This window comes from Babylonia areolata, chromosome 18, assembly GCF_041734735.1.
Source record: "Babylonia areolata isolate BAREFJ2019XMU chromosome 18, ASM4173473v1, whole genome shotgun sequence".
NCBI lineage: Eukaryota > Metazoa > Mollusca > Gastropoda > Neogastropoda > Buccinidae > Babylonia > Babylonia areolata.
In genome coordinates this window covers 44,376,655-44,391,973 of record NC_134893.1, presented here as the reverse complement: position 1 = coordinate 44,391,973, position 15,319 = coordinate 44,376,655, and the positions used below count along the sequence as shown (strand labels likewise).

The following is a 15,319-nucleotide window of genomic DNA, read 5'->3' as shown; positions in this document are numbered from 1 at the left end:
TAGCAGGTATGCACATATGTTGACGTGGGAGATCGGAAAAATCGCCACTCTATACCCACCAGGCGCCATTACTGAGATTCGAACCCGGGACCCTCAGATTGAAAGTCCAACGCTGTAAACTCTCGGCTGTTGCGCCCGTGTCGTGTGTGTGTGTGTGTGTGTTGATGTGCGGTGTTGTGTGTGTGCGTGTGCGTGTGTGTGTGGTGCGCTTTCCTATGCATCTTCGGGCTTCTGCGTTCGAACGTGGCATACACAAAGGTACAGGTTTTCCGGGATCGTCATTAACAATAAGTACGAATAGCCACGAGTTACATTATCATCTCGTGTTATAGTGGATCGAAGATTCGTGTCGGAGTTTGCTCTGACATTTAGAAGCAGAATCCTCCAACTGTGATTGGGAGTTAAGTTACAGGATATACTTTGGATAGGTGTCCTGTTATGGGGCCAGTCTCGATAAACTCTTCTGCCGTCTTGTATTTTACGGTAAGAACCGAGGTTCTGTGATTGGAAAGGGGGAAGGACAGGGGATTCGGGACGAGGATGTGGGGAGCAAATGATAAGCGACAGTTTGGGAGTTGTGAGAACCATTCCTCGTCAGAAACATATCTTTCGCCATTGCGTTTTATTTGCCGGTTGTTTATGACACATAAAAGATCACGATATATTATAAGCTCAGGCTTGTTGTTTTTCAGGGTTTCCTCTTTCTTTACGGAACGCTGTATTTTGTGTTTTGTTTCTTGAAATGAAAATATTTAAACCACATGGGATTTTTCATTCCTTTACGAGGGGGTCAAGGTAACGGTCACGTGCGAACCTTTGGTTGTGTGGTCACATGTCAGCTGACGACGCTGTGACGTCACCATCTGGTGTGGTGACGTGATCTGGAGCAAGGCCAGGGCTGGCAGACAGGCAGGCAGGTAGACAGACGGATAGGGTGGAGGGGGGCTCCGGGGGTGGGTGCGGGGGACGCCAGCTTTCTTCAAGGGATGATGTTACCTCCGCCTCGGTGACAAATGGTGCATTCAAGCTGAGCACAAAGGTGGAGCGTGTAAGGAGATTTACAAGTGACACACTCGGCTGGGTATGTGTTGGTTGGTCCAAGTATCTTCATCGTGGAGCCGGGCTTCTCTTGGGCAGGGGGAGGGTTGTGTTAGAGAGTTGGTGCAGCGAAGCACACATTACAAACGTTTCAAACTAGACTGGCTGCTTTTGTGTCATGGTTACAGTGTGTTCAGGATGCCTGGATGTGTTACACAGTAAGTAGTTGGAATCTCTTGGCCGTTTTTCGTTTGAAAAAAAAAAGAAAAAAGTATGGAGTGTTTATGGTTTATTCAATTTAGGTTATAATGATTCAGTAACACTTATTTTTCAAAGCGAGCCTTGAGCCTGTGCCGACGATTACGCCTTCTCTTGAGAGCTGATCATTTATTGAAACCGAAACGGAGGATATTTGATGAGTTTTATTTGGGCAGTAATGGCAGAATTCCATTTGAAATGGTGAAAAACAAAGCGAGAAGAGGAAGTGCGAACGGTCGGCTAAACAGATCCAGAAACGTGCAGAAGTGTTGCAGCATGAACGTATATTTTGATAGAAAATGCGGATATTGGGGCATACCATGAAAAGTAGATGCTAAAGAGTAAGGCAAGGAAGCCCACACAAGACAACATACAGACAAAACTGTCGAAGCACAGGTAGGACCGAGGACAAACGAGGCCTTTTGAAAAAATCATATTCTATTCACCTTTTCTTCTGCACTCGCAAGGAAGAGCGAGCGAGAGAGAGAGAGAGGGAGAGAGAGAGAAGAAGAAGAAGAAGAAGAAGGAGAAAACAGAATACAAAACGTCCATAGACGTAAACAGACATTGGCAGTTTCATAACAATCGTTCCATTTGTATGAAATATGTACAATATTTATGAGCACAGACTAAACTTGTGAAGTTCAGACAAAACATTGAAATCAGTAATTAGCACAACTGGTTGAGGTCAACTATGCAAACATCTGCGCCCACACAAACACATGCGCGCGCATACACTCACACACACACACACACGCGCGCGCGCGCGCGCACGCACGCACGCACGCACGCATACTCACGCACGCACGCACCCTCCCTCCCCCCACACCCACATCCACACATACACACCCCCTCCGGTCCCCCCCCCCTTCCCCCCCAACACACATACACAAGCGCTCGCGTGAAAAACCTGTACAAACGGACTGCGACAACATGCGTAAAAAACATGCAAACTCAGCAAGGCAGTGATCACACAGTGATGGCTTTGTAGGTTTGGTTATATGTATGAGACATATGAACTTGAGTGTGCAACTCAAGCATGGCCGTAAACACTCAGCATAGGCATAACTTTGTAAAGAAACAAGGTATGAAACACACTTACGTGTGGCTGAAACGTTCGGAGAAGGCAGTGATCGAATTTCATATTAATACGTATTCTATTCTCTTAACTTCAGATGCTAAGACAAGCCAACCAACACTAGATATTTGAATTTCGGGCTTATGATTCAGCTGGTCGAGGGAGGTTTACGAACTCTCAGACAGGAACACGGCGAGTTTCAGATATTTGTATTTTTATGTTCAAACAACAAGCGAAAACTACTGAATGATGAGACTCGTATAAAGGCAACAAAGATAACTTTCGAAGTTGAGACAGGGAGGGAATAAGCAGAACTGGCTGTGGAATTCAGGCAAAAAAAAAAAAAAAACAAAAAAAAACGATGCCAGAGAATGGCAGTTTTTCTGCCGGCTCCCCCATAAAACAAAGCTGCCGGCAGACATTGGTGCGGTTTTTGATGGCGGTGTTTCCGCCACCAGACGGTAGGAAAGAGGCCGGAACCTCGCGTGTCGGTACGATGATCGCTTTCCCTTTGATGGCAGCCGAAACAGAGGCAGAGCGGCAGGTACGGGACCCCAGATAGCATAGAGCTTCAGATAGTAGAGAGAGCTTCTCTTTTGGTTTTGGTGTCACACCAGAAACATGGCTTGGCTGGTGGTTATAATATCTATCTATCTATCTATCTATCTATATATATATATATATATATATATATATATATATATATATATATATGTGTGTGTGTGTGTGTGTGTGTGTGTGTCTCTCTCTCTCTTTCTCTCTGTCTGTGTGTGTGTGTGTGTGTGTGTGTGTGTGTGTGTGTGTGTGTGTGTGTGGTGGGTTTGCTTTATTTATTTATTTTTGTTCTTTTTCTTTTCTTTTTTTTTTAAACTGAGATTCCGGTGGGTATGATTTAAAAGAATAGTGCTTATTTTGCCTGCTTTCGAAACCATAAAACGTTACTACACCTTACCTCCCCATCCCTGTTTGCTTTAAAGCCAGCCCCATGCTTTGTGTTGATGTTCAGGTTGCAGGTGATGGTCGGATGTGAACTGCCTTTTTTGCGTGCTAGTTTCAGGCTGGGTTTTAGGTAAACGACCAAGGTGCAAAACATAGTCGGTTGTTTTTGCTTTTAGAGAGCGTCCAGAAGACACTGTCACTGTGTCAGTGTGTACCTGTTCAGTATATCATTGTTGTCGAGTTTTGAGATGATGGGAAAGATCCTTTAACCGTCAGCGAACAACAGTAAACATAGCCGTCATTAACTAAGTGACCCGCAAAGAAACGTGAGTAAGATTATTCAGCAGTAAAGGAGGAAACATGTGCCGACATGCACCCTAAACAAGCGGCTTGGCATAAGATTAATGGGCAATGAAATCATAGTCTATTATTATTATTATTATGTCATGATGTAAATCATATTCTCAGGTGGTAGTTCTTAATTGATCAGTTGGTAAAAATGTTCGTAATATATATATATATACACACACATTTTTGTTTTAAGAAAAAAAAGAAAAGAGTAAAGAGCCTGATATTATCTGAGGATGTCTTCGGTTTCCAAATGTTTCCCTATTTCCCCATTTCCCCATAAACAGGCCCTTCCTTCGGATCTGCGTTGTTCATTTACCCGTTGATTAAAGGGAAGTGGTTTGATGAATTAACGAGAGGCATTCAGGCATGGCGTCTCAATCAACCTAACGAACAAAACTGGACGTAAGTTTGGCTCAATGGTTTGCTGAGGTCAGAAAGTCAGGAAAGGTGGTGCGGAGGAAAGGAAGAGGGTGAGGTGGGGATGAAGGAAGGGGGCGGGATGGATGGGGAGGGGTGGTGGTAAGGCAGTTTAAATTCGTGAACAAACGGAATGATCAGATAGTGTTTTCAGTTTCTTTCTTTTTTATCGATCTTTTTTTTCTTCTTTCTTTCTTTTCCTCCATTCCTGCTTTCCTTGTTCATTCGTCTGTTAGTTTATTCATTAATGTGTCGCTTATTTTTCCCAAATTATTTTCCACATTATTTATTTGGTTATTGTCGTATTTTCTTCCATTCAATGACGACGTCAATCCGTATTCTCATCAGTAAAAAGAAGAGAGTATGAAACCAGTTGAGTTCCCACACAAACGCCGCATAACTGTAGCATGCGTGAACGTGATAAGAGACAAAGCGGTCAGTGAAAGACAAGAAAACTGTAAAACTTTAAGGTGTTGATTTAATGACCCATGTGATCCTTCATCACGACACGCAGTCATGTGTGTCTGATCATTCTGGAGCGCGTGATGATCTTGGCTGTCGTGCGCCTCCATCCACTCTTGTCTGTGAGCTTCTGTTGGCTAAGAAAAGACTGAAGGCAACGGATAAGTAATAAGTCTTCCCAACAGTTTGTCTGCATCTCGGCAACAGAGTTCAAATGCCCACGTGGTCTCCTGTCTGTATCTTTTAACTCATTAGACAGTCTGCCAGCATGCATTGTGGGAACTGAGAAGACTGACTAAAACAAGGTAAGGGACCTTTGACGTTGCCTGGCCTGTGTTTTTCCTTCCGTCTCTGCATTGTCGGGCTTGTGAAATTTTCTTTCCCTCCCTCTTTGTGTGTGTGTGTGTGTGTGTGTGTGCGCGCGCGCGGTTGTATGCGCACGCGTGCGTGTGTGTTGTGTCGCATCGCATTGCCCGTTTCCACCCTTAAAAATTTGAGCTCACCGTCTTGACAGGTCTTGCGCACTGATGGACTCTTTTCCATCTGAAGAATGTTGCTTTAGATTTATGTGTAGGTTCAGTGTACTCTCAGAGATGGCATGGCCGACGGGGATAAACATCTGAGGGAGGAAGGGGGACGGGGGTTGGGGGGTGTTGGTTGTGGGGACGTAGGGGGGCGATAACACATTAAGTTGGCCAGCAAGAGTGCCAGATTTCGTTTTGGACCGCAGGGGGTTCGAACCAATATACAGTCTGAATAGTCGGTGTTCAACCACCCGAGCTATTTATGTAGGTAAGCCTGAAAAGATGAATAGGAGCGGACTCTTTTTCTGTGGGAAAACAGTTTTATTTCAGCTCAAAGTACCCGTTCACGGTCTGTGGGACTTATCTTAACCATGAGCGATTTAGACACCTGCAATGGTTTTTCGGTTTGGTGGTTACGTTATTTTGTACGCTGTTTCCCAAAGAGTAATGTTCATTTGTTGTTGTTGTTGTTGTTGTTACTATCTATTAATTTTTTTCCCTTACACTCTGCTTCAGTTTTTCAGTTACCAATATTAGAAAACGCATTGCATACTGATACTTTTGTCAGTCTTCCTTATTTTGTGTGTGTGTGTGTGTGTGTGTGTGTGTGTGTGTGTGTGTGTTTTCAGTCCGGCATGTTAGAGACAACTTAGGTCGGTCTGTCCATTTCTCTGCCCGCGTCCGTCTTTTCATGAAATTTGAGGATCTTGCTATAGATGCGAACCGATTTATTAGATCCGTATGATGAACAAAATGTAGATTTGGTGTTCTGGGTATTGCAATACATCGTCATAGATGCATTTATATAATACATGCAGAAAGAGATATTATGGTGTGTCCTTCGTGTAGCTCTGTTAAAGGATGACATAACTGTATATTTATGCACAGTACTGGCAGATATAACGCAAAAAATATATTCCTCTGAAATGTTACCACCGATAGACAAATTTTAGGCTGGTGTTGCTTTTGACAAAAAACCAAAAACCAAAACAACAACAACAACAAACAAAAAAGTGAAAAAATAATTCGAAATCTTGCATTGTAAGTCCAACAAAAGAAGGTGTACCTTGTTATGTAATGACAGCTTGTTGAATTGTGCGTGCTTGTGTGTGGTTGACATGTGTTTGCCGCATAATGTTTATTGTAAATTACCCCCTTTAAATGGGGCCTTGGCCTTTTCGTGTTAAAAAGAAAAAGAAAAAGAAATCATCGTCATCTTGCTATCTCGTAATACGTGCGTTCACCAGATTTTGTAACACAAACTTTATAGCGCATTAGGAGGAAATGATTAACGCAAGTGGCCGGAAATTCTTTTCAGGAAGTTACTTCTGGAACCAGGTGGGGTGCGGGGAGGGTAGTTCTAAGGCTCGCAGACTGAAGAAGGGTGTGCTATAGGTATTATATGCAAAACCCCGTGCAGTTTCCTTCCTGTTAGAGTACCCTCATGCCCCCGCCACTGTCTCCCGTTTCTCTCACCCCTTCTTGTCTCTTTTTCGAAGAAGAAGGAGAAGAAGAAGAAAACCTTCAACAGAGACAGAGAAACAACCACATTGTTTTTGTCGTTCTAATTGGTGCAGTCAGGAATGAGTTGGAAGATTGAAAAGAAAAACAAGAAAAACACCAAAACAAGCTAAAAACAAAATCATAATAATGATATAAAAACGAAAAGTAAAAAGAAAGTTGGATGATCGTCAAGGGTGGTGGAGAAAGAATTCCAGTTACAAAAAATCGAAAAACAAAAAATCCCGAAGAACCCAGAGCTGTGTGTGATAAGATGCAAGTGAGTGGCAGAAACAGGCAAAGCCAGCTCTGCAAAAGACTGCTGCAGATAGATATAGAAAGAAAGGAAAGCGGTTGGCGGACAGGTGTGCCAGTTCAACTTTTGCGTGTATGTGTGCGTGTGTGTGTGTTGTGATTGTAGTGTGTGTGTGTGTGTGTGTGTGTGTGTGTGAACTGTGTGTGTGTGTGTGTGTGTGTGTGTGTGTGTGTGTGTGAGAGAGAGAGAGAGAGAGAGAGAGAGAGAGAGAGACTCTCCACGGGCTCTTTTGTTTTCATTAGGCTCACTGGTAGTGGAAGGCAGGCTGCTCCAGCACATTTTGGTCAGTCTTTGAAGTTTTCTTCTACTCCGTGACCCCGGTGTAGTTTGTGCACCTTGTTTTGATTAAAAGTCTGGCTGGTGGTGGGGGGCGTGGGGGAGGGGTGTGGTAATGGGGTGTGCGCGTGCGTTTCAGTTTAATCTATTCGCGTGTTGTGATTTGAGAAAGAGAGAGAGAGAGAGAGGGAGAGAGAGAGGTTGTGTGTGTGTGTGTGTGTGTGTGTGTGTGTGTGTGTGTTGCTCTGTTGTCTGTCTATCTGATTGTCTGTCTCGCTTTCTCTTGTTTTATGCGTCTATTAGCGATGTTATTTCCCTCAGATTTACTTCGCAGCTTTCTTATGCATGCAATGAGTATAAATGTATATATATCTATGCATATATCATTCCACGCATGTCATTGAAAACAACGGCAGATATGAAAGTCGGCCACTGAGGTAATAACCCCACCGTAGGAAAATAGGGATTCCTTCCTTCCTTCCTTCTCTCTTTCTCCCTCCCCCTCCCCCTCCCTTCACTCGCTCTCTCTCTCTCTCTCTCTCTCTCTCTCTCTCGACTTCCTCCAAAATATGATTTAAGCAGAACACTCCGTTCAGGCTCTCTGTACTAATGACATCCACTAAGGAATACGTTAAAAAGCGATTTGCACTTTATTTGTTAGAAAAAAGAGAGAGAGAGAGAGAGAGAGAGAGAGAGAGTTTCAAAAATGCAAAAATGCACTCGTTAACTCTCTCCCCGTTAGTGATTACAGTTACCTTTATGTAAAGTAGAGACACTGAACGCGACTGATTATTTTAGTAGTTTCTCTTCAGGTTGCATAATTTTCCCCATTCCTTTTCAATTTGCAAAACAGAACATAACTCACATATCAGTCCATTCATACATCAGTTCATTCACCTGGTCGTTGATCCATACGTGAAATATGGCAAAATCTTATGTCATTTATATACCTGTGAAGTGTTGTTTACAACGCCCTTCTAGAGGGAGACCTGTGTTGGATGATGTGTTCATTGTCAATCTGTCTGTCGAACTGTCGCTTCCTTTACTGTCTCTGTCTCAGTGGGGTTTTTTTCTCTCTGAATCTCTCTCTCTTTGAATCCATTTGCTTTCAAATTGTGCTTATATAAATGTATACGTGTTTGTTGTTGTTTTTTAATTTTGTTTTGGGAATGTATGTACGTGCTTTTTCGTCATGCACAACATGATTGCTATTCTTTATCGTATGTGCATGGTCATGTATGCATTGGAATGCGTTCGAATGTCTTGTTTGTGTGTACTAATTAACTCTGTTATTTTTTGTGTGTGATTTGTGTGTGTGTGTGTGTGTGTGTGTGTGTGTGTGTGTGTGTGTGTGTGTGTGTGTGTGTGTGTGTTTCTTTTTTTTTTCTCATGAGGGCTGCATGTAAAAACAAAACTATAACAACAAAAACAACAGCAACAACAAGAATATTACTAATAGACATGCTTATCCCACTTTCCTCATGAAGCAAGTTCGTTGTTCATTGTCTGTCTGTCTGTCTCTCTCTCCTCACTCTAATACGTGCGATGGTGTGGGTCATCCTGCTGTGTGGTTGATGGTGGTTCTAATTGGCGATGCCCATGGGATGTACCCCAAGGGAGATGCAGGAACTGACCCACCCTCCCTGAGCACTTATACTTCAAACACTAATTTGATTAAAAGTGACAAGAGTAGGGTGGTGAGGTTCTGGGAGGGGATGGGTCAGTTATGAGTGGGTGGGGTGGGGTAGGACAGGTTTTGGGGAAGAGAGCGAAGACATAAAACTTTATTAAATGGAGGTAGGGGTGGGGATGTACGCGCTGCTTGTGTGTGTGTGTGTGTGTGTGTGTGTGTGTGTGTGTGTGTGTGTCGATAAAGGGGTAAGACACATATAACACAAATGGGGGAAAAGAAAGTAACCGCTTCGTTAATCTAAGCACGTTCTTTGTCTTTGTCTTTGCCCTACTTCACACCCCAACATACTCCCTCTCTCTTTCTTTCACACATACATGCGCGCACGCGCACACACACATTCATACACACGCGCTCACACACAAATTCAGGGCGTAAACCCCTACATCTACATTCATTTTCTAAAGTTCTGAAATGTTGTCTCGTTAGTAACCGTCGTAGAGCAATGTTTGAAACACGAATAAAGATCCAGGAATAAATTGCGAATTAAGTGGCGCAGATGCGCGCGTGCTTGCGGATGTGTGTATACGTGCGCTTGCAACTGTGAGGATAATGGAGAACAAAGGGGCACACACAGTGGGTTGCCTGATACTACGTTTGTACATGTGTGCCAGCTTCTTTTTATTCCTGCCTCTGCCTGTTCTTCATTGACATAATTGTTCAATACGCACGCACGCACACGCACGCACACACACACACGCACACACACACACGCACACACACATACACACACACGCGCGCGCGCACGCGCGCGCACACACACACACACACACACGCACACACGTGGCATCGTTTGTCAACACTGGTGCACCTAGACAAGTCATACGTTATCTCTTCATTTAAAAAAATTTTTTTTTTACTCCAGTATGGAGGACGGATGGAAGGTAGGTGAAGGGTGGAGGTAGGGGAGGGGGTGGAAGTGTTGGTGGTGATGTGGAAGAGGTTGTTTTGCGTGTGTTTGGGAGGGGTGGAGGGTTGGGGCATCAGTGTGTATGTGTGTGAGTGTGTGTGTGTGTGTGTGTGTATGCGGAAAAGAGGGAGGGATGTACCGTATGTTTCGTGGAATACGTTTTTGGGCCATCTTTCGTTGATTATCTATGTTAGATGATCTGCACCGGGCATAAATAAACATTTTCTTTACGCCGTATCAACGAGGAGGATTTATTTCGGGGGGAGAGTTGAGCTGTTGCTGCTGCTCATGGGTTAGTGCACACCGCTTGTGAAATGTGTGTGTGTGTGTGTGTGTGTGTGTGTGTGTGTGGTTTTGCGTGCTGTATTCGTGCAGCCCCCAAATCATGATTTTTTGTTGTTGTTTGTTTCTTTGTTTGTATGTTTTTTTTTTTCTCCAATGAATTAATTATAGAAACAAGTTTTTGCAAGGAATTCTTGAATATTTACGAGACGATTATCAAACGAGTTGAGATTCAGATCTGGGATACAGAAATCCGAAGAAATGATTGTGATAGATTGAAAAGTTTCCATTTCCATTGTAAGCACGCAAGCCCAACAACACTTGCCCTCACGTCACACACACACACACACACACACACACACACACACACACACACACACACACACACACACACACACACACACACACACACACACACACACACACACACTGCCACACATACAAATACACGTGTGCGAGCGAGCGCATGATACAGGCATGCATTCAAAACACGAAGCCGCAACGGCAAACATAATCCGCAAGACCAACAAAAAGTGAGCTGCGCAGGATTATGAGAGAGACAGAGACAGACGGAGAGGTGTAAAAGCTGCTGCAGTGACGTAGACGAGAGGGGGTGTTGGTGACGTAAAACCCCGACAGGGGAGCCGTGCAGCTAGTGGCACGTTTCTAACATTCCTCCTCCCTTGCTGTTCACCCTCTTCGTCTGCAAGTCTGTCTGTCTGCCTGTCTGCGTGCCTGCCTGCCTGTCTGTCTGTCAGTCTGGAACAGCCACACACGCATTCTCTGTGTCACACACATACACATGTATTCGAGTCAAGCGCACGTTTTGCGTGTATGCAGGAGTTGATGAGTACAGCGTGTATCTGAACCTTCACGAGGGCGGGTTGGAGTAGGTTGGAGTCACGCTCGCAAGGACCGGAATTGCCCCATTCCGCCATATCTGGGTAGATCTTAAGTGGCGGTCTGCGTGCTAGTCCTTCTCTTCAGATTGATGAACCCTGAACCCTTGTGTACAGCATGCGCCTAGCGGGCATAAGATAACCCTTCTGTCTGTTCAAATGTGTTTGCCTTTATTTGTCCATTTATAAAATATATTTGTCAGGATAGCTCTCTCTCTCTCTCTCTCTCTCTCTCTCTCACACACACACACTCACACACACACAGAGCATCACACACACACACACACACACACACACACACACACACACACACACACACACACACAGCATATTCTCACCCCAGAGGCCTCTACAATTCAACCATTCCGAGTTCTGATCTCTCTCTCTCTGTCTCTCTCTCTCTGTCTCGTCTCTCTCTCTCTCTCTCTCTCTCTCTCACACACACACACACACACACACACACATTCCGACACACAGACACAAACTCAGACCCTACCCCACCCCCACAAACTTACACACACAAAAAAACACAACAAAAACAAACAAAAACGTAAATAACAGTGTGTTACTTTACGCTACAGACGGGGTTCATAGTATCTGACTAAAGCACAAACTAATTGAACAAACGAGGCGCTGGCGGAGCCCTAGGCCTATCGTCCCCTTAGATTAATTAAGAACGGTAGTGACCAAACGAACCGCTGTGTACCCTACGGTCATTAATTTTGAAGATGCCTGCTTCGTTATCTGGAACCTTGACGGAGGCCACAGTCAGCCTCCTGCTTCTTCCTCACGACAGCATGGACCTGTAGACCGAAAGACCCAAACAGTACACAGTACAGCGGCCAGCCTGGTCCCGCCCGCTTCATGCCGCCTCTGCTACCCGGTCTTGTGTAGGGGAGGGAGTCTGTGTGTCGCTTTCATTGTTTTGACCCAGACTGTCTAGAGCTACCAGTAGCAGGTCATCATGGGCGGGTAGGTAGAATGGAGTTTAACGACCTATCGGCTTCACGCCCTTAAGGTCAAGTTGTTCGTGGCTGTGGTCTTTTTCATGGGCGGGGCTCAGTCCTGTTTTTTAAGACATCACCTGTCTGTACGTCCTCCAGTCCTCGTGACGAACAGACTGTCTGTCAGTTTCTTCCGTAGATTGAGAATAACGATGAAAATGTGCTGTGGCATGAGAATAACGATGAAAAGGTTCTGTGGCAAGCTTGCCAAATAGAACCACCCATCCACCCCACCCCCTCCACATAACCCCCCCCCCCCCCAACCCCCCACGCCCCCAAAGAGAGAGAGAGAGAGAGATTTTATCATTATTTATATCTCACCTGCACGCGCACATCACCACGTGAAAGCATACCAAAGATTTTTTCAGCACAAACAGTTTCAACTCTGCTTGCTGACCGGTTTGATTTGTCAGAAGGAAGTTCTGATCTTGGGTAAAAACTGCGTGAAACTCTTTCGATGTCCAGTTTATGGACTGATGGTCTTTTTTCAGCAGGTTGTGGCCTTTGGACTTTGATTAAAACTCCCTTTACTATCCTATTACATTCATTGTGTTTCCCCAGATTTGAACAAATGTATGCCAGATGGCCAAACGTGCTGTGAGAAATGTTATCGTACCTTACACACCTGCATTCACACAGAGGTTCGCTTGAGGTGCAAGGAAACGCGTAGACCCCTTTTTCATCCTCACGAGTGTCATCAACAGTGACAAGAAATAACAGTTGGTAAGATGTGATAGGCGTTAGGCGTATTATTTTTGTTTGTGGTCTGTATATAACTTCATAGCTCATCACGAGATTACAATCTTATAATTTACCGGGCGCGCACCTGATACGCAAGGCAGTGTTGATGACAGGAGAAAAAAAAGTTTCTCGTTTCTCTCTCTCTCTCTCGCTCTCTCTCCCCCCTCCCCCTCCCCTCCCCCCCCCTTTCTCTCTCGTTTGTCCTCTGGGCCTCAACAGGTTTGTAGGAAGTAATAAATTAATGTTCACAGCCCATACTCGTGATGACAAGGGCTAGAGCTTACGAATACGATCAAGAGTAAAAACAAAACGGAAAGGGTTATGTCTGAGTTACTTGCAGCTGAGGTTTGTTTTGTGTGTGTGTGTGTGTGTGTGTGTGTGTGTGTTTAAAGGACAGTTAACTTAAAAGCGCAGCCTTTGATTTATTAGCATTATTTAACCCGGAGGCTTCAACTCCAGTCCAAATCCTGTATTACCAGAAACTTGCGAACTTAGGAATCATAGATGGCAATGCTTCTATTTGTTTAATAAAAACAAAAAACTGTCGCCATTTCACGTTGTTACGGCCTGAACCCACTGAGATGTATGCTGAAAAGGTTTACAGGCCAGTGGCTGCACCAAGCACGACCTGCACAAAGGCAAGGCCGCACCAGGATCGAGGACAGTTTCTCCGTACTGAAACGAAGTTCGCGTGCAGCCAGGGAACAGGGAGTAGGGGCTCGCTCTTCAGCGCCTATCATAAGGGGCTGGCGCCGGCTCAGCTGGCAAATCAGCTGACTGTCCTCCCCTGTTGCAGCTGTAAACAGCCAGCCCCTATCCTCTCCTCCCCTTCTCTCGTCTTGCCTTCTCCTTCCCTCCTGTCCCTTCTGTCTGTCTGTCTGCCGTGGCGTCTTCCCCGCTGATTGCACGTGCATCCTTGGCTGCCAGTGAAGCCGGCGGGTCAGCCCCTGCTCCACTCGCAGAGAAGGGTGCTTGTAGCACAGGGAAAGGGCCAATGTAGAGCAGCGAGAGTGTGTGTTGTGTGTGGAGTGTGTGTGTGTGTGGGAGTGGGGACAGGCGAGCCCCAGGTGCCGGCCGGTTTCTGGTTGCTAGCATCACTTTCTCAGCCGGCTGTTGGAGATGCATGGACCAAGGCATCAGGAGACTGCGGCTGCTGCTGTAGCACATGCAGTGGTCTGGTTCTGCGTAATGTTGTGACATTGGTCTCCTGTTGTTTGCCCTCTTCCGTGGTCAGTCGAATTGGTTTGAGCAGTTTGAGGACATGGAAGTGGAAGCTCATGACCGGTTTTTCAGCGACTTTGTTTTGAATGTGCTACCTTAACGAACGCTGCACACCTGAGGAATCGTGCTTGTTTATTCTCTGACCCCGTCATCTCCGCAGTTGGCGTTCTGTTTACCTCCCCGAAACAAGAGGGGTCTCTGGTGACAAACGTCATTATACCTTCTTCACAGTCTTTGTTGTTGTAAGAACCAACTCGGGTCTTACCAGTCGTTTGATGTCAACAACAGCAGAGGGTTAGGATTTTACAGTGGAAGAACACATTCTCGACTTCATTTTCACTTCTGAAAGTTGCTGAACTTTTCCGAGTACGTTGCCCAGTTTCAACAGCTGAAAAACCACTACTTGATTGTCTTTCTCTTTGATATTTTAACCAGGACTGTCTCAGCCTGCTTTGTGTGTGTTTGTAGTGGTGGTGGTGGTGGTGGTGAACGTTGAAGATGTGGTCCACACACTGTCCCAGCGCCTCTTTCAGGGGAAATGTGTGTGACTGCCGCTGCTGACCCTTGCCGGGTGCTGTGGCGGCGGTCCCCTGTTCCCCCCCACCCCTCACCCTCCCGGTGACCCTGTGTCGTTGATCTTTTTTATTGATGGTTGTTGTGGGGAGGGGCGGGCGGCGCCTCCACCTCCACCCCCCTAACCGCCACTCTGGCGAGAACCACGGGAAATATACCCACCAAGCGCAGCATGGCCTGCCTCGTCGAGAGCAACTCCGTTGTTGGTGAGTGAGTGAATGAGTTGTTTCTGGTCAGTGTCATGTCCTCCTCCTCCTTATCCTTACCCCCCCCCCCCCCTCGCCCCTGCCCCCCCACCCCTCCAGGCAGTCCTCCCCCACCCCCCACGCCCCCTCACTCTGCCATCCCTCGCATTGCCCACATTCATCAGTGCATTGCATTTAGTAGTTGCTGTATTGAATAAAATTTATGTTATTTAGATTTTTTTTTAAATCACGTAATTTACTTTGAGTTTAGATGCCGTCAGATTTTTTTCTTTCTCGAGTCCAGCCCCCACAATTAAAACTGATTAAAAACAGGTATTCGAGAAATTTCACAAGGGGACATGTTATGGCCCAGTTTCTAAGGTTATTTTGATCTTCTTCCGAAACATGCAATATGATCGTAGCTTTTTTTTTCTCCTTCTTTTTAAAATTTTTTTTATTCAACGTGGGAAATGTATATTATGTTGCGGAAGACCAGAGAGAACCAGGCAGTAGTTTATTTTTCAGTATGCGAGTTACCTCTTACCGTGTAAAGGACAGCCGATGAAAACACACACACACACACACACACACACACACACACACACACACACACACACACACACACTCTCTCTCTCTCTTTCTCTTTCTTTGGTGT

At 45.3% G+C, this 15,319-nt stretch overlaps 1 protein-coding gene across 3 annotated transcripts in view; it reads left to right on the top strand.

Moving 5' to 3' along the window:
- LOC143292811 (uncharacterized) overlaps positions 1–15,319 on the top strand; it is a 100,776-nt gene that overhangs the window by 25,755 nt on the left and 59,702 nt on the right. For 2 of the 3 annotated variants that reach the window (XM_076603403.1, XM_076603402.1), the window contains exon 1: positions 13,199–14,685. The exons of the other annotated variant lie outside the window; for it this stretch is intronic. In XM_076603403.1, coding sequence (XP_076459518.1) covers positions 14,652–14,685 — 34 coding nt within the window. In that variant the 5' untranslated portion in view covers positions 13,199–14,651. Of the gene's footprint in view, positions 1–13,198; positions 14,686–15,319 lie in introns of those variants that run through there. 3 annotated transcript variants of the gene reach the window in all.